Genomic DNA, 18,487 nt, shown 5'->3' on the forward strand with positions numbered 1-18,487 from the left:
GACACTGCTCGACAGGTTGTTGAGATACTGTTGGAAATAACGGGATTTCTAATTTATCTGTTTTAGATGGGCATAAACTTGTTAAATTAAAGTATTGATATATGCATTAAATTAACCACATTATTTAGGACTGTAAGCATTTCAAAAAGAGGAATACTTTATTTCAACACACCTTCCATATCATAGTCTGCAGTAACCTCAGCATCTTCACAAAGCAAAGTGGAGCTTGTCGATGAAGGCAGCCCAATATTAATCTTCTCTAGATTCATTTCATCTTCCAAACTTCTGATCCAATCTGGATTTTTCAAGCTTATGTTTATAATCCTTCCTAGTAGCTGAATTGCCAAAAAGGTATGCACAAAACAGAAATTGTTAAGAGTAGGAACATTAAACTACAGCATTCTAGATTTCTAGATTCTAAAAGAAAAAAAAATTACTGAAAATATCACACATAAGGTTATCAGAATTTCTGGGACTAAACAATGACAGTGACACGTCACAGAAATAATTATGTTTTTCACTTCATTTTTGGTAATTAAATACATTTATGTAGTTTAAACTGTTAATAACAACTATTTAATATTTTTCTAAAGAAAAACTAACAACTTGTCTCATAAGATTTTCCTTTTCAGTTAATAGGAAAGCTTCTGGTGTCTTTATTCCGACAGAAACACCACTCTTTGTAAAGAAAAACAGACTTGCTTATAAACTACATTAATAAAGTCATTTTTAGAGACTGATAAAAGAGCAGGCCTTCATTCTGCAAACTGACACATGACACTGAGCCCATATCCTGCACGGACTGCCAGTGAAACTCTCAGCAGATGCAAGGATCCATCTGCAAACATCACATTACAGAATCTAAGTCTTAACAGGAACATAGATCAGTAAAAATCTGAACATGAAAATTAAAAATTTTACAAAGATTAAAAATTTTACAAGATTACAGAAGTCAATGAGAGCTGAAATTTTGACATTTTTAAGTGACTGAAGTACAGGAGTGCTGAATTTTAAATAATTGCAGGCTATAAATATGATAAACTGGTTCATACTATAAATTCAAGGTAAAAACTCCGCTTTTTAAATCATTATCACCCCCCCCAATTAAAAAAATCCCTCGTTTGATGAAGATGCCCCTCAATATGGGATATTCATTTCTCTTACTGTCCTCCTCCTAAACATAAATTAAGTTTGGTACTTCTCTCAGCTGGCTTTTGAAACTCAACATAATGCTATTTGGCTATCAAAAGTAAAAAAAAAAAAAAAAAAAAAAAATTATGTCAAATATTATACTAGTATGGAACATGAAAAAACTTTTAAGGATTAAAAACAAACAAAAAACCCAACCCACCCAAGTATTCTTTAAAAAGTTGGATTTTCTCTTGCTATATGAAGGTTCAGTAATTTTTACATTACCTCAGTACCATTCAAATTCATAACATTCAAAGCAGAGCTTCCTTCCAAAAATGTTACCCACATCTTGTCTTCCACGAACCTGCAAAGTCCATTGGAAACAATTATTAAAATACTTTATCCTACCTACTAACTTTTGAAGCCTCTTATCTTAAAGGTTTTTCAATGTTTCAGTTCATGGAGAAGCATTATTTTTTTAAGTTCATTAAAATATATGTAATTGGATAATAAGCTTTAACTGAATGTATCCTTGCAACAAAAAAAAAAAAGCAAAAGAGAACCAGGTAAATATCACACAACAAAAGCACTGTCCTCTTAAAAATTACGTGACTACAGTTTCACATTCAATAGTAACTGTGTGACTACAGGTTAGATATTTGTATTAGGTGTTCCATGTTACATCACACTATGGACTTGGGACTATGCTCCTAGTCTTCTGGAAAAAAAACAAACCAAAACAAAATGAAACAAGCCCCTGAAAACCCAAACAAAATGCCACAACACTTGTAGTTCAATTAACAGCTTAGTAAAAATGCAACAATCACAGGGATCCTCTCACCTTCTGTTCATTTAAAACTACTAACCTAATTTTAGAATACAAAATTTGTACAAAATTACATAAATAACAAGTTTTAACTCTGACTGATTTCTGACAAAGTCAGTATCTCAAAAATAAAGAGTATCCGAAAAAACTAAGTCTGAAAACTGAGACACATACAGGTATGTAAAACTAATTTTCAACTGTGAAGACATTAAAGTTGAAATCTAAATGTTAAAAATGAAGCAGATCATAACTGAAATGCCCACTAAGAAAGTAACTTTATGCAGGAAATAGGTGGGAACAATGAAGAGGAATAGAGATTAAAAGTAAAAAGTCTTTTTAACCTTATAAGTATAACTTCACCATAGCTTGCAAATTTTTGAAGAAGATCATCAATCAAGTTATCATCAAAATAGTTTTCTTCTGCTGAAGAACTTCTGATGGAGACCATTACAGTACCATCAGGTGGTCCTTGCGTTGCAATCACCTCCTTATAAACTTTTTGTCTCTCTTCTGCTTCAATTTCAAATATGTCGATGTCAATCAATGCAACCACAGGCCTTGTAAAAAAATACACGAGAAAAACCTGTAAGCAGAGTATCCGAGCAACAAACTATATAACATGAATATTAAACCTTCAATGATTAGGAAGTAATGTATAAAATAAAACTGAAACCTATGATCAGATGTTTTCAGCTCTGCTCTTCCGTAGTGCAACAAAGTACCAGGATTCCATGTGTAAGGGACATTACTGTCATCATGAAAACTAGCATTCAGAAGATCCAGGTCTTCAGCTACATTCAGTATTAATGAAAACAAAAAGGGAAAAACACAGTGATTGCAAGAATATGCTTTAAAAAATAAGCTATTTGTAAAAAGAGAAAAAAGAAAGTAAACCAAAACCAAGTGTTCTACAGAAGAAAACAGAAGTTCCTTTTGAACTACTGAAATATCAGTAACTGGTATCTGATTCTTGATCCTCCTGTTCAGCGTCACTGTATTTACTGCAGATGCTATTTAAGCTTTCTGTCTCATACAAAGTCAGGGATAGAAGCTCAGAATCACTGGCACTGTGAATGTCACTCAATGGATTCTGTAAGCCAGTTAAAATAATATTTTAAACAATTTAAGGAAGCACTCAAACCTGATCGGTCAAAAGGCCATTTTCTTCTTCTCCAAAGAATACGATCTGTCCATGCTGGCGTGCGACATTTTTCACTGGTATCATAGTCATCAGAAAACAGATCATATTTGTATGTAGGAGCAAAATTTATTTTCCCTTCCAAAAATCCCCTAAAAATCTGTAAGAAACAAAGCAGTTATGTGTCATGCCAGAAGACAGAAACAGATGGGAAACAGCTTGAAACTAATCAGAATTCTCTTTTCTAACAGTGAAAACCTGTATACACATCTCAAAAAAAAAAAAAAAGTCATTTGATAATATGAATCCTTCTCCAAATTTTATCTGCTGAAAACATTCTACATTTGCCACTAAGACTAAATAGTGACCCAGACAGATCATCATTAAACAGAAGTATGTCAACATTTATATCTTTAAACCCAGGCTCATGAGCAATCTGCTGTTCCTCCGTCGTCGTTCAGAACTTGAGGTCATCCAGAACACAGATGCTGTCCACAGCACTTCAAGTAGTTGGTTAGTTGCTCACGCATCAGCAAAAGTTGGGAATTAAGGTTTATATTTTATGTACCTATCTTCTATGTACCTATCTGAACATGCAAAGCACTCCCTCAAATTGACACAAGATGCCCCACCAATAAATAGGAGTTAAGGAGAAAAAAAAAAAAAAGAAAGAAAAAAAAAAAAGAGTCCTTAATACATTCAATATGAACTGAAAGATTAGAGAGACAGTATCACCATTTCTTCTCAAGCAAATAGGAAAGCAGAATAAAAAGAGATATTATGTGAAATTATCTGCCAAGAGTACACATGGTATTTACAGATACAGAGTCAATTGAAAGGAATCAAAAAAATCTGTTAGGTACTTTGCAACATAAACAGATACAGCCAGCTGATGCAAGACCCTAGAAGGCCAGGAGATTTGCTCACTCCTTAAGTGTTTAAACTAGACATAAGCTAAAACCCTTTAGTTAACTTAACCAGCTCCAGTCTTGAGTTTAATCTTGTACAGGCAGTTTTATTTCACATCAGAGGTCTGTAAAATATAAATCTAACTCAGATCTTATAGTCAAGTCTGCACCAAATGACAGGTTAGCCTGCTTTCCTTGTTGGAAATATAAATTGAAATCCAGTCAATTTAAAAATCAATGTCCGAAGGTCAATGTCAGAATGTCAGAAGATCTGCAACTTCTGAGACAATTTATTAATTTCTTTGCCTTTGGCAATTATTTCTTAACCTACTTTTACAAAGAAAATTGCTAAGTAAATGCCTTTCCTGAACAGCAGATACACCGGTTAACAGCCACATGCAACAACCGTGGAGCTACCCTCGCTAGCCAGCTGATAACCCCTGCTGCCCAGCCAGCCACTTCCAAAGAATGGAATATTACCCCAAAGGTGCAATACTACCCCTTCTTCTTCCCAGCCAGGAGACTATTTTGAGTCTTTTTCATATTCTGGTAGTTTCCATAGCTTTATAACTGCTGGACGTGTCCCCAAGACCTCTACACCTCTCTTTTGTTTTGGTCCAATTAACAATCACGCTGTCCGCCCATTTGAACGTACACCTCTTTCTCTAGGAACTGGGCTATAAAAAAAAAAATTAAAAATTACCAAGTGTTTTTGCTCCTGTTCTGGTGCACAAGACACCAGCACAAATGGAAGAGAACTCTTAATTCAGAAAAAACACTGCTTATGATCAAAGTGCTGGCAAGCAGACAAAACAACGGAGGATTGTCTCTCATTTTACCAACTACAGTATTCCCACATAAAGCTGGAAAGAAAGAATACAGAGTTTCACACAAAATTTGATTCATTATAAATATTCCTTTAATTGCTACGTGCTGCCTCCCAGGAAACCCTAAAAATATAAAATCTGAAGCTTTCTTCAGACTTTGTTATTCCACGCTCTTTTTCTTTGTAAGTAAAAAGGTTTCCGTTTGGACTATTCCTTTTTCCAACAGAATGACAGTAACAGCATTAGACCTATTACTGCAGCAATTTAAAGTAAACAAAAACATTACCAAAAGAACTTCTATAAATATTTTTTTAAATATTGCACCTGATAAAAAGAAAAATATTCTAATTAGTAAACTCCAACACAAAGTTCTAAAAAGATGACAATGTCCTTTTTTTTCAGGAGAGAAAGAAAAACCTCACTCCTACACTAGCTACACCTAGCCACTGTATTTGTACCGCTGCCTCTTCAGGTCAGTTACTATGAATAAGTTACTAAATGTTGCTATGTCCCACACTTCCATACCACTACTTGGACAAAAGTGATAAGTAAAACATGCTGAGGATATAGATTTACAGAAGCACCACAGAAAAGTGCTAAAGCCAAAAAGAAAAATAAGGTATTCTTAAGTGTGTTAACATTTTTAAGATACCTGTCCGGAATTTTTCTGATTGATAAGTTGGTCTCCTGCTATAAGGGGATCCCAGTTCTGTTGTCGTATTAGGTCCTTAACCTCCTCATTTGGAATATCTATTCGATAATTAAAGTCACCACACCAAAAGATATAGTCATGGGAAAAGAGCATCCTTCCCTGTAAAACAGAAGCACATAATGAAGTTTAAAACAACCAAGTGACAAATATACTACTTCCAGGTGCAGAAGTTCAGTTTTTAACTGTAAAATATGCGTAATTTCTAGCTGATGAGGACAACTGAAATACATGTTAGTATTTAGGGTTCATACGGTTAGAACAACATAGCCAACTGTATGGTATTCACACATATAGAGTATGAAAGAAGAAGTAACACTTCTTATGTAGTTTGCATTTCTAAAGAAACATGAATCATCTGAATTGGATTCTAAAATTCTTCATCTTTCTACTCTTGTTTTAGAAGTCTGCTCTAAGATGATGACTGCTACCTGTGTCACAAAGAGGTTACAAAGGAGAACAAAACACTACCCTGGGACCTTGTGGCACAATATCCTGACAGAATGCAAATCGAGGGCTTTATTACTCAGATTTAATTGAAGACTTTTCAGTTACATACAATTTTCATGGCTAGGGAGAGACAGAAGGGCTCTGTTAGTTTAAACAAAGCCTAGGGTTTAAAGTGAGAACTTTTACTTCCCTCTTTGTTTTGATTTTTCCATTGCCCTTAAGTAAATCAAAGCAGATTCACTGGCAGATTAAAACAGCGGCATTTAGGAAACTATGGTTTCTGACAACCGTAAGAATACAGTACTTTCAAGAAAAACTGAAACATGACCATGGGGACAAATCTAGAAATTAAAAAACCCTGTAAGATAAGATGTCAGACTCCTGCACAGTGCCACAGAAACTAGCAACGGACAGTCTGACTACAAAATTTAAGACAGCTTTAAGTCTCAAGGAAGCATTTTGTTACACTGATAAAATCATCAAGTATTTACTTGGTGTTTGATAATCCTTTATAAGAATATGGTACAGAACTGTACAATCTAACTTGACGAAAATGAGTAACCAAGAAGTTAAAATGAGTTATCAAAAATCATTCTTGTGTACTGAAAATAGTGCTGTTTCCCATGGATTTGTTTTTTTCATAGTTGATCAACTCCGGTGCCTACAAAAGTTCATGCATGTCAGGAATCTATAAGGTCTCCTTCCTATGCTAAATCTTTGATGCCTAATGCAAGTGAATTCATGCTTCATCATCTCTATCAGTCATTGCACTGGAAAGGTCTATTCCTTCTGCAATCATCTATTTTAATAAAAATTGTGGGAACTTAACGATCTCCGAGATCTCTAACCCGAGAAAATTTGATTTCCACAGGAATCTGGGGAGCAGAAAAAAAATAAATAGAGCTTCTGGATGACACTGCTGGAGCTCAAAGGGTTTAACTTCTCATTCGTTACGGAATTTGAACACTGTTGCTTACCATTGGAAAACCGAGCTTGCGAGCTATTTCTACGAAGTCTTCATTTCTCTCTTTAACTTGTGATTGCCCTGCAGCAAAATGACTGCAGACAAAGCAAAGACTGGATGTATGAAACAACATCCGAATTGCTACTGCACCTTTATTACCAGTGGCTCCTCCCATGCCAGTCTTTACAGTGTCAACAGCAACATCCCTAAAAGAGTTAAACAACTATTAAACCTTCAGATACAATGGCACAGAAGTTAACAGCTTTAAGTATGTCTGAGTATGACATTATGTTGGTAAGAGAACATTTTCACATTGTTCTTTCACAGCAGTAAGGCCACTGGGCTGTTTTAAAAAAATGCCAAGAGCTATTGAGCAGGTAACAATGTAACACTTCAGCTTTTCAAGATTTCTTGGCAACTGATGAGGCATTTAAAAACTAAGATAAAAGAATTTAAGGAACTAGCTCCCCAGAAGGTGGAACAGCTCTTTTAGGGCCCCATACGTGTCTTAGTACACTTGTACGTTAGCTTGCAATCCAAAGCAAACTGAAGGTGACCCAACTTGGGCACAGCTGTGTGTTCACTGACCTGATAAAAGGAGCATGCTGGGGCCTGATGAACACAAAAAGGCAGACGCCCACCAACTGCTCAGAAGCCAGCAGCACATACTTGTAATCTCTTGATATAGTCTTCTGCAGTTCAGCAGCCCAAAGCTTCTGATTGGTTGTGCTAGCAGTGAGATTAAAAATGCCGGTTTTAAAATAAATCAAATTAAGCAGGTATCTAAACTGTTGATCTAGTTCAATAAACTTCATACAATAACCTTAACTAAACCTTGGGGTAGTAAACCAAAGCCAAGTTGTGAATGGTGCTCAAATGCCTCCTAGCAGAGACACAGGCTATAGACTGCCATGACATCATCATTTCAAATTCAGCCTCATAAAATGCTGCCTCACTTTTCTCAACGCCACAGACAATGTTAGGGGCCAGGGCTATCTTTCCTGTATTTCTGAGGCTAGACTAGAGGAGCAAAACCTAAGAATTTTTCTAGGGAGTTACTTCCTAGCCTAGAGCTCAGTCAATATTGGAAAACAGAGACGTCTGTGGTCTTAGATCAAGAAGAAACTTCCCTGGAGACCTAACAGACTATGGTTTTCAGAGCAAGCATTGGATATAAATGAAAAATATCAGACCTGGAAACAGCGTTAACCAGACATAGTGCAAAATTAGGGGATGACAAACCGCCACTTTGTCCTCAAGACAAAAGCCTGTGCAAAGGCTAATAGTTGCTAAAGTAGATGCTTTTTCCAATGAGTTAAAGCTTGCTAAACACCAGAAAACATGCAAAACAGGCAGACAAAACAATGGACAAAGTGAATACGATCCTAGGACTACACATAAAGACTTCATCACTGGCATCGCCTACCACTGGTAAAAGTATATTTTCGTAACCCACTCCACTAGGGGTGAAAAATGCAAACTCCATGATAATATATACATGTAATACATGGAATGACAGTGAAAACTGACAGTATGGAAAGAAGCCTTGCTTTATACAGATCAAAATCTGATGCAAGACACTATGTAAAGGCATACCAACAATACATGCTTTTGGAAGTAATTTCACAGGACTCGCTGTTCCCAGCAGTAGGAAGGCACAGAGACTGCAGAACGCTACGAGCATTGGAGGTAAATTCCTTCAAAGTGTTAAATGAAGGAAAAAGTTGAGGGGCTGCTGAAGGTGCAATCCAAAATATGGTCAAGTACTGACTGTTTGGATCCTTGAGATTACATTATACGTGATCTAAGTGATCACAGCTTTGCTAGGGAAAGCTGAGATGAAGTCTGCAATCCTGGCACAGAAACTGGCAGAAAGAACTGGAATACAGTCAGAAATTAATCCAGACTAATCCCAACCATTACAAAACTGGAGAAAAAAAAATTAAGTAACATTTTACTCAAAAAATGTGATTACCAACTAAACTAGTACTGTATAGATTATATCACCTACCTGGCATTCACAATGTTTCCTGCATTTAACTCCACCATTTCTTCAAATCCAATGGCAAATATGTCTACAGGCTTGCTTTTGCGATCTGCATTTAAATAATAAAAAAGCTATTTGTCACTTATAATTAACTTAAGAACCAAGACCTCATATATCTATTTTAATGTTTATGATCAAATTGTGAAAATCAGAGTTTTCAAGAAAAAATTGACAGAATACAAATCCTACCTTGGAATTCATGAATACCAGCTAACTTTGGTGCATCTAGAAGCCAGTCGGTGAGGGTCTGATTTCTAAAGGCAATACTTCGAAACTGCTTCCCCCCGTTGACATTCCACGTACCGACGCAGACTCTAATTTTTTTCGGTTTTGCATACTTATAAAAGTTTTCACACATACTCTTTAGCACTTTTACAGATGCTGCAAAAACATTTGAAAAAACGTTATTTTTATATAGCACGTTTCTTCAGAAAACTTGGCAATGAGATCTTTCCCTTAAAAAAATGGCAACAAATCCATGCACTGACATATAGAAAGTTAAACTGTGAAAGCAAGATGAATGCAGCTTTTCACAAGGGAAAGTACATTTGCAGACATATTACTTGTCTGGGTAGGATAGTGACTGAATGAAAGACAGTAGTAATTTGTTCAAAGTAATAGATATGTAAATAATACATAAAAGAAACATAATGTCTATGTTTTATAAATATCTGTCATTCTTTCACCCTATCTGTGATTCTCTATGGAAACCATTATTTTTCATACATGCCAACACAGGTATCTACCTCATTTTCAGATTACATTTATGAAATTCAATCTCCATTTCAAAACCAACTTACAGATATGTTAATTTCTAGAAGTGTAAAAATGACTGATATACTACATTTACTAAAATAGATAAGGCACATTATCCATGTTAGAGTATGTCTATTTAAGAGGAATTATTTTTTAGGTCAGTTGAATTCCTAAAATTCTGCTTTAATGAGGAAAGTAGGCTAGGATTCAAAACAATTAAACTCATTTCTCTGTCACACCAGCCTTTCTCTGTGCCTTGTTTCTATCTGCCAGATGGGAGAGTAATGACCCATCTGCAAAGGGCACTGTGAAAAACAAACAAACAAACAAGATTATTCAATGGTCAGACACTAGAGTTACAGAGATTTTAAAAGTCCCTTCATAAATCAGCTGCATAATATACTCACATAGATATATTTCCTAATGCAAACGAACAGATCTGAATATTTTTTAAAATTACGCTCCTTTTTTTCTTTAATCGCAGTGGAATAAAAATTGCATCAGGTATAAACAGTATTGTTTGCATTGTACTTTACCTAAGTGATATTAATTTACCTATTTTGAGTACTCGCATGGCTATGAGACTCTGTGAGAATCGTATAAGCAATATTAGATGGAATTCTTCCCTTCACTGTGTGCTGTCTTGCAAAACGGTCAGCTACTGGGCACAATATTTTCATTCAAATCCCCAAAATAGGACGATTAGTGAGCTGCTGTTGTCTTTTTAGTTATTCTTTTTAAGTTTACCACCTTTGAATTTGCTACAGAATCTTGGCTACACAATTAAAACAAAAATCAGGGATCCTCTAGCCCTCATGATTTTGAAACAAACTGGAAACAATAGAAGAAAATAATATATTGTATTTGCTGTTTGTGAACTCTTTCACTGCTAAACAAATCATATATCCATGTATGGGCTAATCACATATAAAAGACAATGAACTGACTGGTGTCTCTTTGGGGTACTACAAGCAGATCATGCTTGGGATCATGCTCTCCTTTTCATAACCCAGGTAAATGAAGTCAAGAAAACAGCAAGGAGCCAACAGAATACTTTACACTTTCACGGGAGAGCCAAATACTGAGTCTACTTCTGAATGTATCTACACACTACATAACAGTCAAGTCAAGAAGTCCACCAAATGCCAGAAAAGCCTCCGAGGGTCAAGGACAGAAGCTACCCAAGCACCTGACCCATCCAAGAAATGTTGTAGCCACGATACGTACAAGTACCCAAATCATCCAAAGGATTAGCTGAACCCGAGGAACCCAAAATAGCATCACAGACAGCCTTGAAGATCTGCACAGATTAGTCTTCATAGTACTCTGAGCAAGTTCAAAAGCAGAGTTTGGACTTTTATTCTCGCCACTTCAGTTCCTTCTTTTTCTTTTGCAAATTTAGCAATTTTCTGCTTAATTTTAAATAGTTGCTCCAAATAATTCATACTTACTACCAAGCAGCTTTTAAGAAAAGCTGCAAAATTGAATTATTGCTATTTAACTCCTGATGTTGTCATGAACGCCTAATGTGAAAAATCTTACCAGGATAGCATCTAACTTTAGAAGTGCACTGACAACATGTTTATTACAAACATGAAATTCATACTTTTAAACTAGCAAACTAGCAAATTGTAGGATGACTCTTTTTCTAAATTAGAATAAATGAATAAAGAAAAAAAAAGATTAAATTTTCATCTGTTTTCCAAAATACTCAGTGAGCCAAGTGTTTTTCAGAGCTCCTGAGCCTCCCACATACATTATTTTTCTACACATTTCTAGCTATTTATCTTTTCAACAAAATTGTGTCTCACTCTACAATGTTAAAAATCCAATCAATTACATTTTCTGTTATTTTGCAGCAAAATACTTTAACTGCTGTTCATACTAAGCAGGCAGACATTTGGAAATCAGGTCTACAAAGGGATAGTAACTTAAAATTCTTGGTGGGATATTCTGTGCAACTGAACCTGATTGAACTATTTTACTACAACATCCGAATTACTGTAGATATGTTTCAATATATGCAATTTGTATCCAGATGAAACCCACAGTGAAATGTTACATCAGGAAGTTAAAAAATAGTTGACATATATGACTCTTCATGAGTTGTAAGCTAGGCTGACATAGTCTACGTGGTAACACCATAAATTACAACGTGACTCTTTATTCCAATAAACAGTTTTTAACACTGACAAAATGCCAGTGTATCAGTTAATTTCAGGTGTATGTTACCTGTGACTCAGATTTCATTATTTAAGTACTCAGTAAGACTTAAGTAGATACAGTAAAACACTAATAGAAAAAGCAAAGCTGAGACAAATGTAAAGGGAAAAAACATTTAAAGCTCAAAAATACAGATTATGGTTGAAGTGGTTTTCCAAGGGGGGGAAAAAAAAAAAAGAAGCTTTAAACACTTCAGATGTATTTGAACAACAACCTAGCCAACAACAAATCCTCATGCTTTCTTCCAAGGATCCTCCCCTGTCAATCTTTAGTACCCGGGGTTAATGGCTACTACCCGAGCACACAGGTTGAGGGGATACTGTGCACAACTTCGCTATTCCCTTAAAATGGGAGACTTGTCTGAATGATTATTAAGAGCTTCCTTGCTCCTTTCCCTCCTCCTCTCCCTTTGTCTTCCCAGGTATTAAGAAAGTACTTTCTTCCTCTCACCCAGAAACTAGGCATCTGATCTGGTTTCACTGAACCTACTTCCAAGAGGTAGCACAAGCAACCCTATGAAGGCAATAGCTCAGAAACAGCCATTTAAATTTTCTCAACTCTTAGTAAAATCTGAACAGTCAAGCATTAGGAATATTTTGTTTTAAATAATAGTTTCTGGGAACAAGGAGATGATGAAGCATTGCACAGCTGACAAGTACTCGCAGCTCTCCCTTAAAAATATGGAATAGGTAGGTATATATCACATCTCCCCAAATGGAGCAGCTTCATGTAAACAGCTTAAGTTACAACAAAAAGGAGAATTCCCACTATGAATTAGAGAATTTTGAAAACAAAGTTCAAAGGCATTATGTTGCTTCTGTTGCTAACTTAAAACGATAATACCTAAGAGTTTTCAGAAGCTTCTTAAATTGAAGAGATCTTTCATGTCATTTTCGTCTATCTGGCTCATCCCTCCACATTCTTATTATTACATATCACTTCTTCGTGTTCACAGTATTGCTGAATCCTCCGAAGCCAACCTCCCATATTTTAAGCCCAACATCACAGACATTGGTCAAGATATGACTGCAACGTCTCTAAGTAGAAGATTAGGAGTTAACTGTAAAGTTCCCTCTTCAGGCCTCGTCTTCACCGAGAGATTTACCTAAATAGATGCTCTAATACTTCCATTTTGTGACACGTGCAGAGGTAACTGTATCTCAGTGGTTTTGACTGTACTTTTGCTCCACAAAACACAAGTGTCAGCATATTATTTCAGAGCATTCCAGTACAACGTTAACCTTTGCTGGGAGATATTACAAAATCAGTCCATCTCATGCAAGAACACAAGCAGGTAGAGCCTTCTAACGGCAAATACGATGAAGTTACAAATTGTACTGAAGAATTTTACCTCTTATCCTAAACAAAACATTTAGACAAAACAAAAATACAGAAGCTCCCAAACCAGATAAAAAAGCAAATTCCTCTACAGCTAGAATAAAGCATTTGCAAAAATAAAACCCAAAGAATTGGTTGCCTCTTTTCATAACTCACACCCAAGCACAACTGCAACATTTTTCACCCCTTATATTTTCACTTTTCTTGTATTAAAGAGCTTTTCTTGGATTAAGGGATTTTGGGGCACAGGAATGCCAGATCCAAACACTACTAGGAAAATGTGAGCCCACAACCAAATATTATGCAAATAGGCACAAGAAAAAAGCCAGAGAAGAACAATAGCTGCTCAGATATTTACAGCTTAATTTACTATACTATACCTGATTGTAATGATTGCTCTGAAACTACGGATGCAGTAAGAAGGAAACAAGACAAAAATTAGTCAAATAAGTAATTGTTTTTTTTTAAATTTTCCAGCAATATGTGAGACAACATGCTGTAATATACAATTTATTACACATAACCATTTGCATCAGTTAAAGCACACCTTTTATGCTGCAAAATCTAAAAAGTTCCACAACAGTATTAACAAATTCTCTTTTCTTGCTTTATTAATAATGGATTTACATATGATGAAGTATCTCTCTAGTTAATTCACTACCTAGCAGGCAACGCAAAGCCATTATGTTCAGTGAAGAGGGATTAATGTTCCTCAGCTGACAGGAGCTGCAAATATTGAAAGGACAGCTTGCATTCACAGAGAAAGTGAGAAGAAACGAAAATGACTTTCAACTAATTTTGAGGTGAGGCCAATTTAGCAGGTTTCAGATACAGGAAAAGTTACAATAATATGAAACCTTGTGGTAAAGAAATGAGAGGAAAACAGTCTCTCAGGTTCCACATAGGAAATATATAAATACCCAAAGGTGAAGACTACAATTGGACAAGAATTTTTTTCTTGTGCTACAGATTTGCACTGAAGCTTTGACACATTTTTTCCCATTCTAGGTTGAGAAGTGTCCAGGAGAAAGGGGGGAAGGAAAAAAAAAAAAGGAAAAATTAAGAATGTTATTAATCCCTAAAAATGGCAATAACCCACCATTTAGGACACTCTTATCTGGGATCTTGGAAAGAAGTCTCAAATTTAAGTTCCTTCTTTCCCCAAGAATTAGCTCCTCTATTTTTTATATCCCAGGAGAGTACTCTAAACACAGCCCTACACCTGGCCCACTTACTATTTCCCTGCCCATCAGACCTACAGAACGATGGGACATGACCGTAGTCCTGGGGGCCATGTAGGCTACACCTCTGTTTGGGGATGCAGGATGCTGCGGTTTGAGCTCCCTGTTCTGGTTAGGTGAACCACCTTCCTGTAACCAGACCACCCAACTCCCACACGGCTACTCTGCCTAAATAGAGTTTCTTATTGAAATCTCTCCGATTTTGATGTAGAATTTCACCCACAGCCTGACAAGCTTTTGTGGTGCATGCGTTCCTGTGAAAGACTTCTTCTCACAAAAAAACATTTTGTGATGGAAAGTCATTCATCAGGAATTTTCTGATAGCTCTTGTTAGCTTAAATTTTCTTCCATTACCAAACCCCCTTTTGTTCCTCAGTACCTTAGAAACCAAAATGAAGATAAATACCAGCATTCTTAAGCTTGAGAGAAGAATAAATGCTTTCTATCTATTTTAACACCATGGTGAGAATTTCTTCACTGACATGACAGATCAAATTAAGGAAGACATTTAGCAAACAATAAAAAACCCCTAATATTTTAATAAATCAGGATTTTTTTTTCCCAAATTCAGCACCTAATTATCATGATTAACACTTGCTATAAATGGGTTTGAAGAACTGAACAAAACATATCTAACATGCATCTACAGTAAAGTTCTGACAAATATGCTCCACAAATATTTACCTATTACACCACCAGACAACAACAAAATATAAACAGTAAAGAAATTACTGCAGCATGTTAGTTTGGTAATATTAGTAAAGCAGAAGTAACTTTCATCTTTTAATAAGCCAACAGAACATAAAATAGCATTTATACTTTCCAATATTGCTTTGAAAACAGACTCCATACAGCTTTCTTACACCAAATAGTTATCAGACAGATTAAAATCCTGAAAGACACATACCGCGTAAACTGCTGGTGGTTAAGAGAGCCCGTGCTTTATCTGCTAAATCACTATTTAGGGTATTTCCCAATAACAAAACATCAATGGCCTCCTGCTTGGAGCTATCAAAAAAGTTATTTTGAATCGTTCTGGTCACAGAACGAGCACCATCCTTCAGCTTTCCAGCCTGTTAGGGAGGAACACGTATAAAATATTTTATGTTGGACACTGCTCACAACAACATCGGCAATATTCAGTAACACATTTGTAAACTGCATTAATGATTTTAAAATCTAAGGCAATTTCCTTCTTTAAGTGTTAAATAAAGTCTTCTGAGCCTACTGTACTATGTGTGCTTCCCCCCCCCCAAATGCTAAACAACACAGGAATACCTTCAAGGCATATCTAACAACCAGATTATTCCAGTTCAAATTATTTAAATTAAACAAAATACTGCAGGGAGGAGAATAATTTATTTTCCTTAACCCTTGGTCTTCAAAAATTAAATTGATATAGTGCCATGTTTAGACCATGATACAGGATTTTGGGCTTTTCCCCAAATAGTGAGAGATGAGCAAGCACTTGAGTCCAAATGTCATGATACATGAAGATGTATGTATATGCACATATGAGCATATTAGTTCAGAATTCACATTCTGAAATATCAGTGTTAAAAAAAGAGATAGCTTCAACTCACTAAGACCCCTTAACTTTTTAAAATAACATGCAAGTCTCATGCAGTATCCCAGAAGGAACATATACACTGATCTATAGCTACATACGTACAAAGACACTGTCGTTGCACACACAGCACACAAGTGGCACGACTGAACAGTGCTCCGGAAGAACAGTGTCCAACTACCTGAACTAAACAAGAATCTCCAAGAGATGTACTGCTACTACAGATATTCCCTGTGGGTCAGACACCTAGAGGATAATGTAATCAACATGTCATGCAGTCTCATACTTGATTCAAAAACCAGCAGTGTTAATCTGTGTACACAGCACTGACAATGACAGGCACAAAGACATTTTCTTGATTACATGGTTTATTGTGTCTTATGCACGTAAGTGTATTTTGCCTGTGAGGTGTGTGTAAACACATGCTATTGCATGTATATGAAATATAGACCGTAATCCATCAGGGATGCTGCACGGTATTATATTATTGTAAAAAATGCTCCAAGTTCACAGCTTGCATTGTTCATGAAGGTCTCTTAAATGCATAAGAAAAAAAGACAAAAGCTTAAGAAAAGTACAAAACTAACCCATCATTTATTTCTATGAATTGTACTAGACAACAAGAAAGAAACTACTCTTTTGTCAAGGATAAGTAGTAGTAAATTGGCACCATGACTTTTGGAAGACAATGTGGATGAGGTGTTGGGGAGCATACTATCACAACAGGATTTTAATAGGATGCTGCTCCCTTTCTGTCAGACAATGTATAACTTATGACATGATCCAAAAACCACACTCACCATTCACATATCAGGCAATTAATTGAAAGGAACCCAGAGAAAGCAAAAGAAAGAGTAGGTAAGGAGTTAGATGTAACGAGTTTAGTAATACTTTAAAAAGGACTGTTTTTCAGTATAGAAATGTATATTAACACATTCAAGGTTAAAATATTTCTCCCCCTATCCTAAATCTCCGTATTTTTACTTCTAAGTACTCTTGGACTTTGAAGAATCAAACTGCCGAGCGAGAAATGGAAGAATTTCAATCGTCAAACTTTATATTTGAGAAATGAGAATACAACTAACAACTTAAAAACTACATTTTAAAATATATTATCAGAGTACTCAAGAAGATATTGAGTAGTGACCTGGTCAGGTTTCACTGAAACAATGGCAAGTATTGTATGGCTTTGCAAGTATTAAAGATCCTCTTCGAATAGATGGACTTCTGTCAGGGACGCTGTGTTTGATTTATGAGATGTGATACTCGTTAAGAGTTGTACCAGGGCAGGGATCCTGTGTTATTACAAAGACAGCAGAGTAAACATACTCTGTGTTTTAAACATTAAAAATGGAAGTGTAAATACAGTAAACACATTTTACAAAGTAAAAAATTTAAGCAGCCAAATGAATGGCAGAAAACTATTAATTTAGGAAAAGAAACAAGTAAGGTTGAACGAGAAAGTCAGGAGAAGGGGAGACACCCCATTAAAATACTTACTGCAGTTTTCCTGACGGTCTGGGTGACATTTTTATAAGAAAATAAAACTAAACATCTTTAACCAAATTCCACTCTATACTAAAATACAAGCAATTCCCAAATGAAAACGTCTTGTATGCACCAATTAAGGGTAGAATAAGCAACAAGTCTATTTCACTTATTTTCTTTTTATGTAGCTTACTGCAATGCCTTGTACACGTGCAGAGAAGGACCCTGATATGGTTTGAATGAACAAGTGATGGACAAACAAACAGTCGACTATGAGTACATAGTATATAATATGGAATGAGAAGCAGCGCATTCTTGAATAAAAAGAACAGTATGAAAAGAAATACTTGAAGGAACTAAGGGCAAAAATTGCTACGGTTCAACATTTGTTTCTCTTGACAGGTATCACGTGATAAGAGAGAGAATTATGGAAACAAAAAAAGCAACATTTCTAGAAGAAAAATAAAAGACAGCATTAGAAAATCTGAACAACTCAGGCATCAACAAAGACAAAACAAGTTGAACAGAAACAGAACACTACACCGTCATGTAGTACGGAATTGTTATCACAACATTAAAAAGCAAGGTAGAAACAGAATTTGGGTTTTTTTCAGTAATTGCAAAACTAAAAAGAAATAGCTGGAGGAACATGCAAGCAAAAAACACCCAGCTGCAACCTGTTTAATTTTAACACTGTTAATAAACACTAAAAGCACAAACAACAACATCCAGTGAAACACATTTTAAAAGAAAGGAGATATAATGAATGAAACTGAAACAATAGGAGGCAGAGGTACAGAGAGAAAAATGAAAATATTCAAAGAAACTAAAGCTGATTTGAAAATACATTCTTCTGAACTATGATCTAAAGAAA

General features: G+C 35.6%; 1 protein-coding gene across 2 annotated transcripts in view; it reads right to left on the reverse strand.

Moving 5' to 3' along the window:
• The window catches only part of SYNJ1 (synaptojanin 1), a 65,506-nt gene that overhangs the window by 21,392 nt on the left and 25,627 nt on the right, over positions 1 to 18,487 (reverse strand). For both annotated transcript variants that reach the window (XM_009282947.1, XM_019473068.1), the window contains 11 exons: positions 15,466 to 15,631; positions 9,190 to 9,381; positions 8,965 to 9,049; positions 7,542 to 7,682; positions 6,967 to 7,159; positions 5,483 to 5,641; positions 3,099 to 3,255; positions 2,631 to 2,748; positions 2,299 to 2,514; positions 1,417 to 1,495; positions 173 to 335 (listed from right to left, as the gene is read on the reverse strand). In XM_009282947.1, coding sequence (XP_009281222.1) covers positions 173 to 335; positions 1,417 to 1,495; positions 2,299 to 2,514; positions 2,631 to 2,748; positions 3,099 to 3,255; positions 5,483 to 5,641; positions 6,967 to 7,159; positions 7,542 to 7,682; positions 8,965 to 9,049; positions 9,190 to 9,381; positions 15,466 to 15,631 — 1,669 coding nt within the window. The remainder of the gene's footprint in view (positions 1 to 172; positions 336 to 1,416; positions 1,496 to 2,298; positions 2,515 to 2,630; positions 2,749 to 3,098; positions 3,256 to 5,482; positions 5,642 to 6,966; positions 7,160 to 7,541; positions 7,683 to 8,964; positions 9,050 to 9,189; positions 9,382 to 15,465; positions 15,632 to 18,487) is intronic.

Source organism: Aptenodytes forsteri, unplaced genomic scaffold (assembly GCF_000699145.1).
Source record: "Aptenodytes forsteri isolate BGI_AS27 unplaced genomic scaffold, ASM69914v1 Scaffold2, whole genome shotgun sequence".
NCBI classification, from domain to species: Eukaryota; Metazoa; Chordata; class Aves; order Sphenisciformes; family Spheniscidae; genus Aptenodytes; species Aptenodytes forsteri.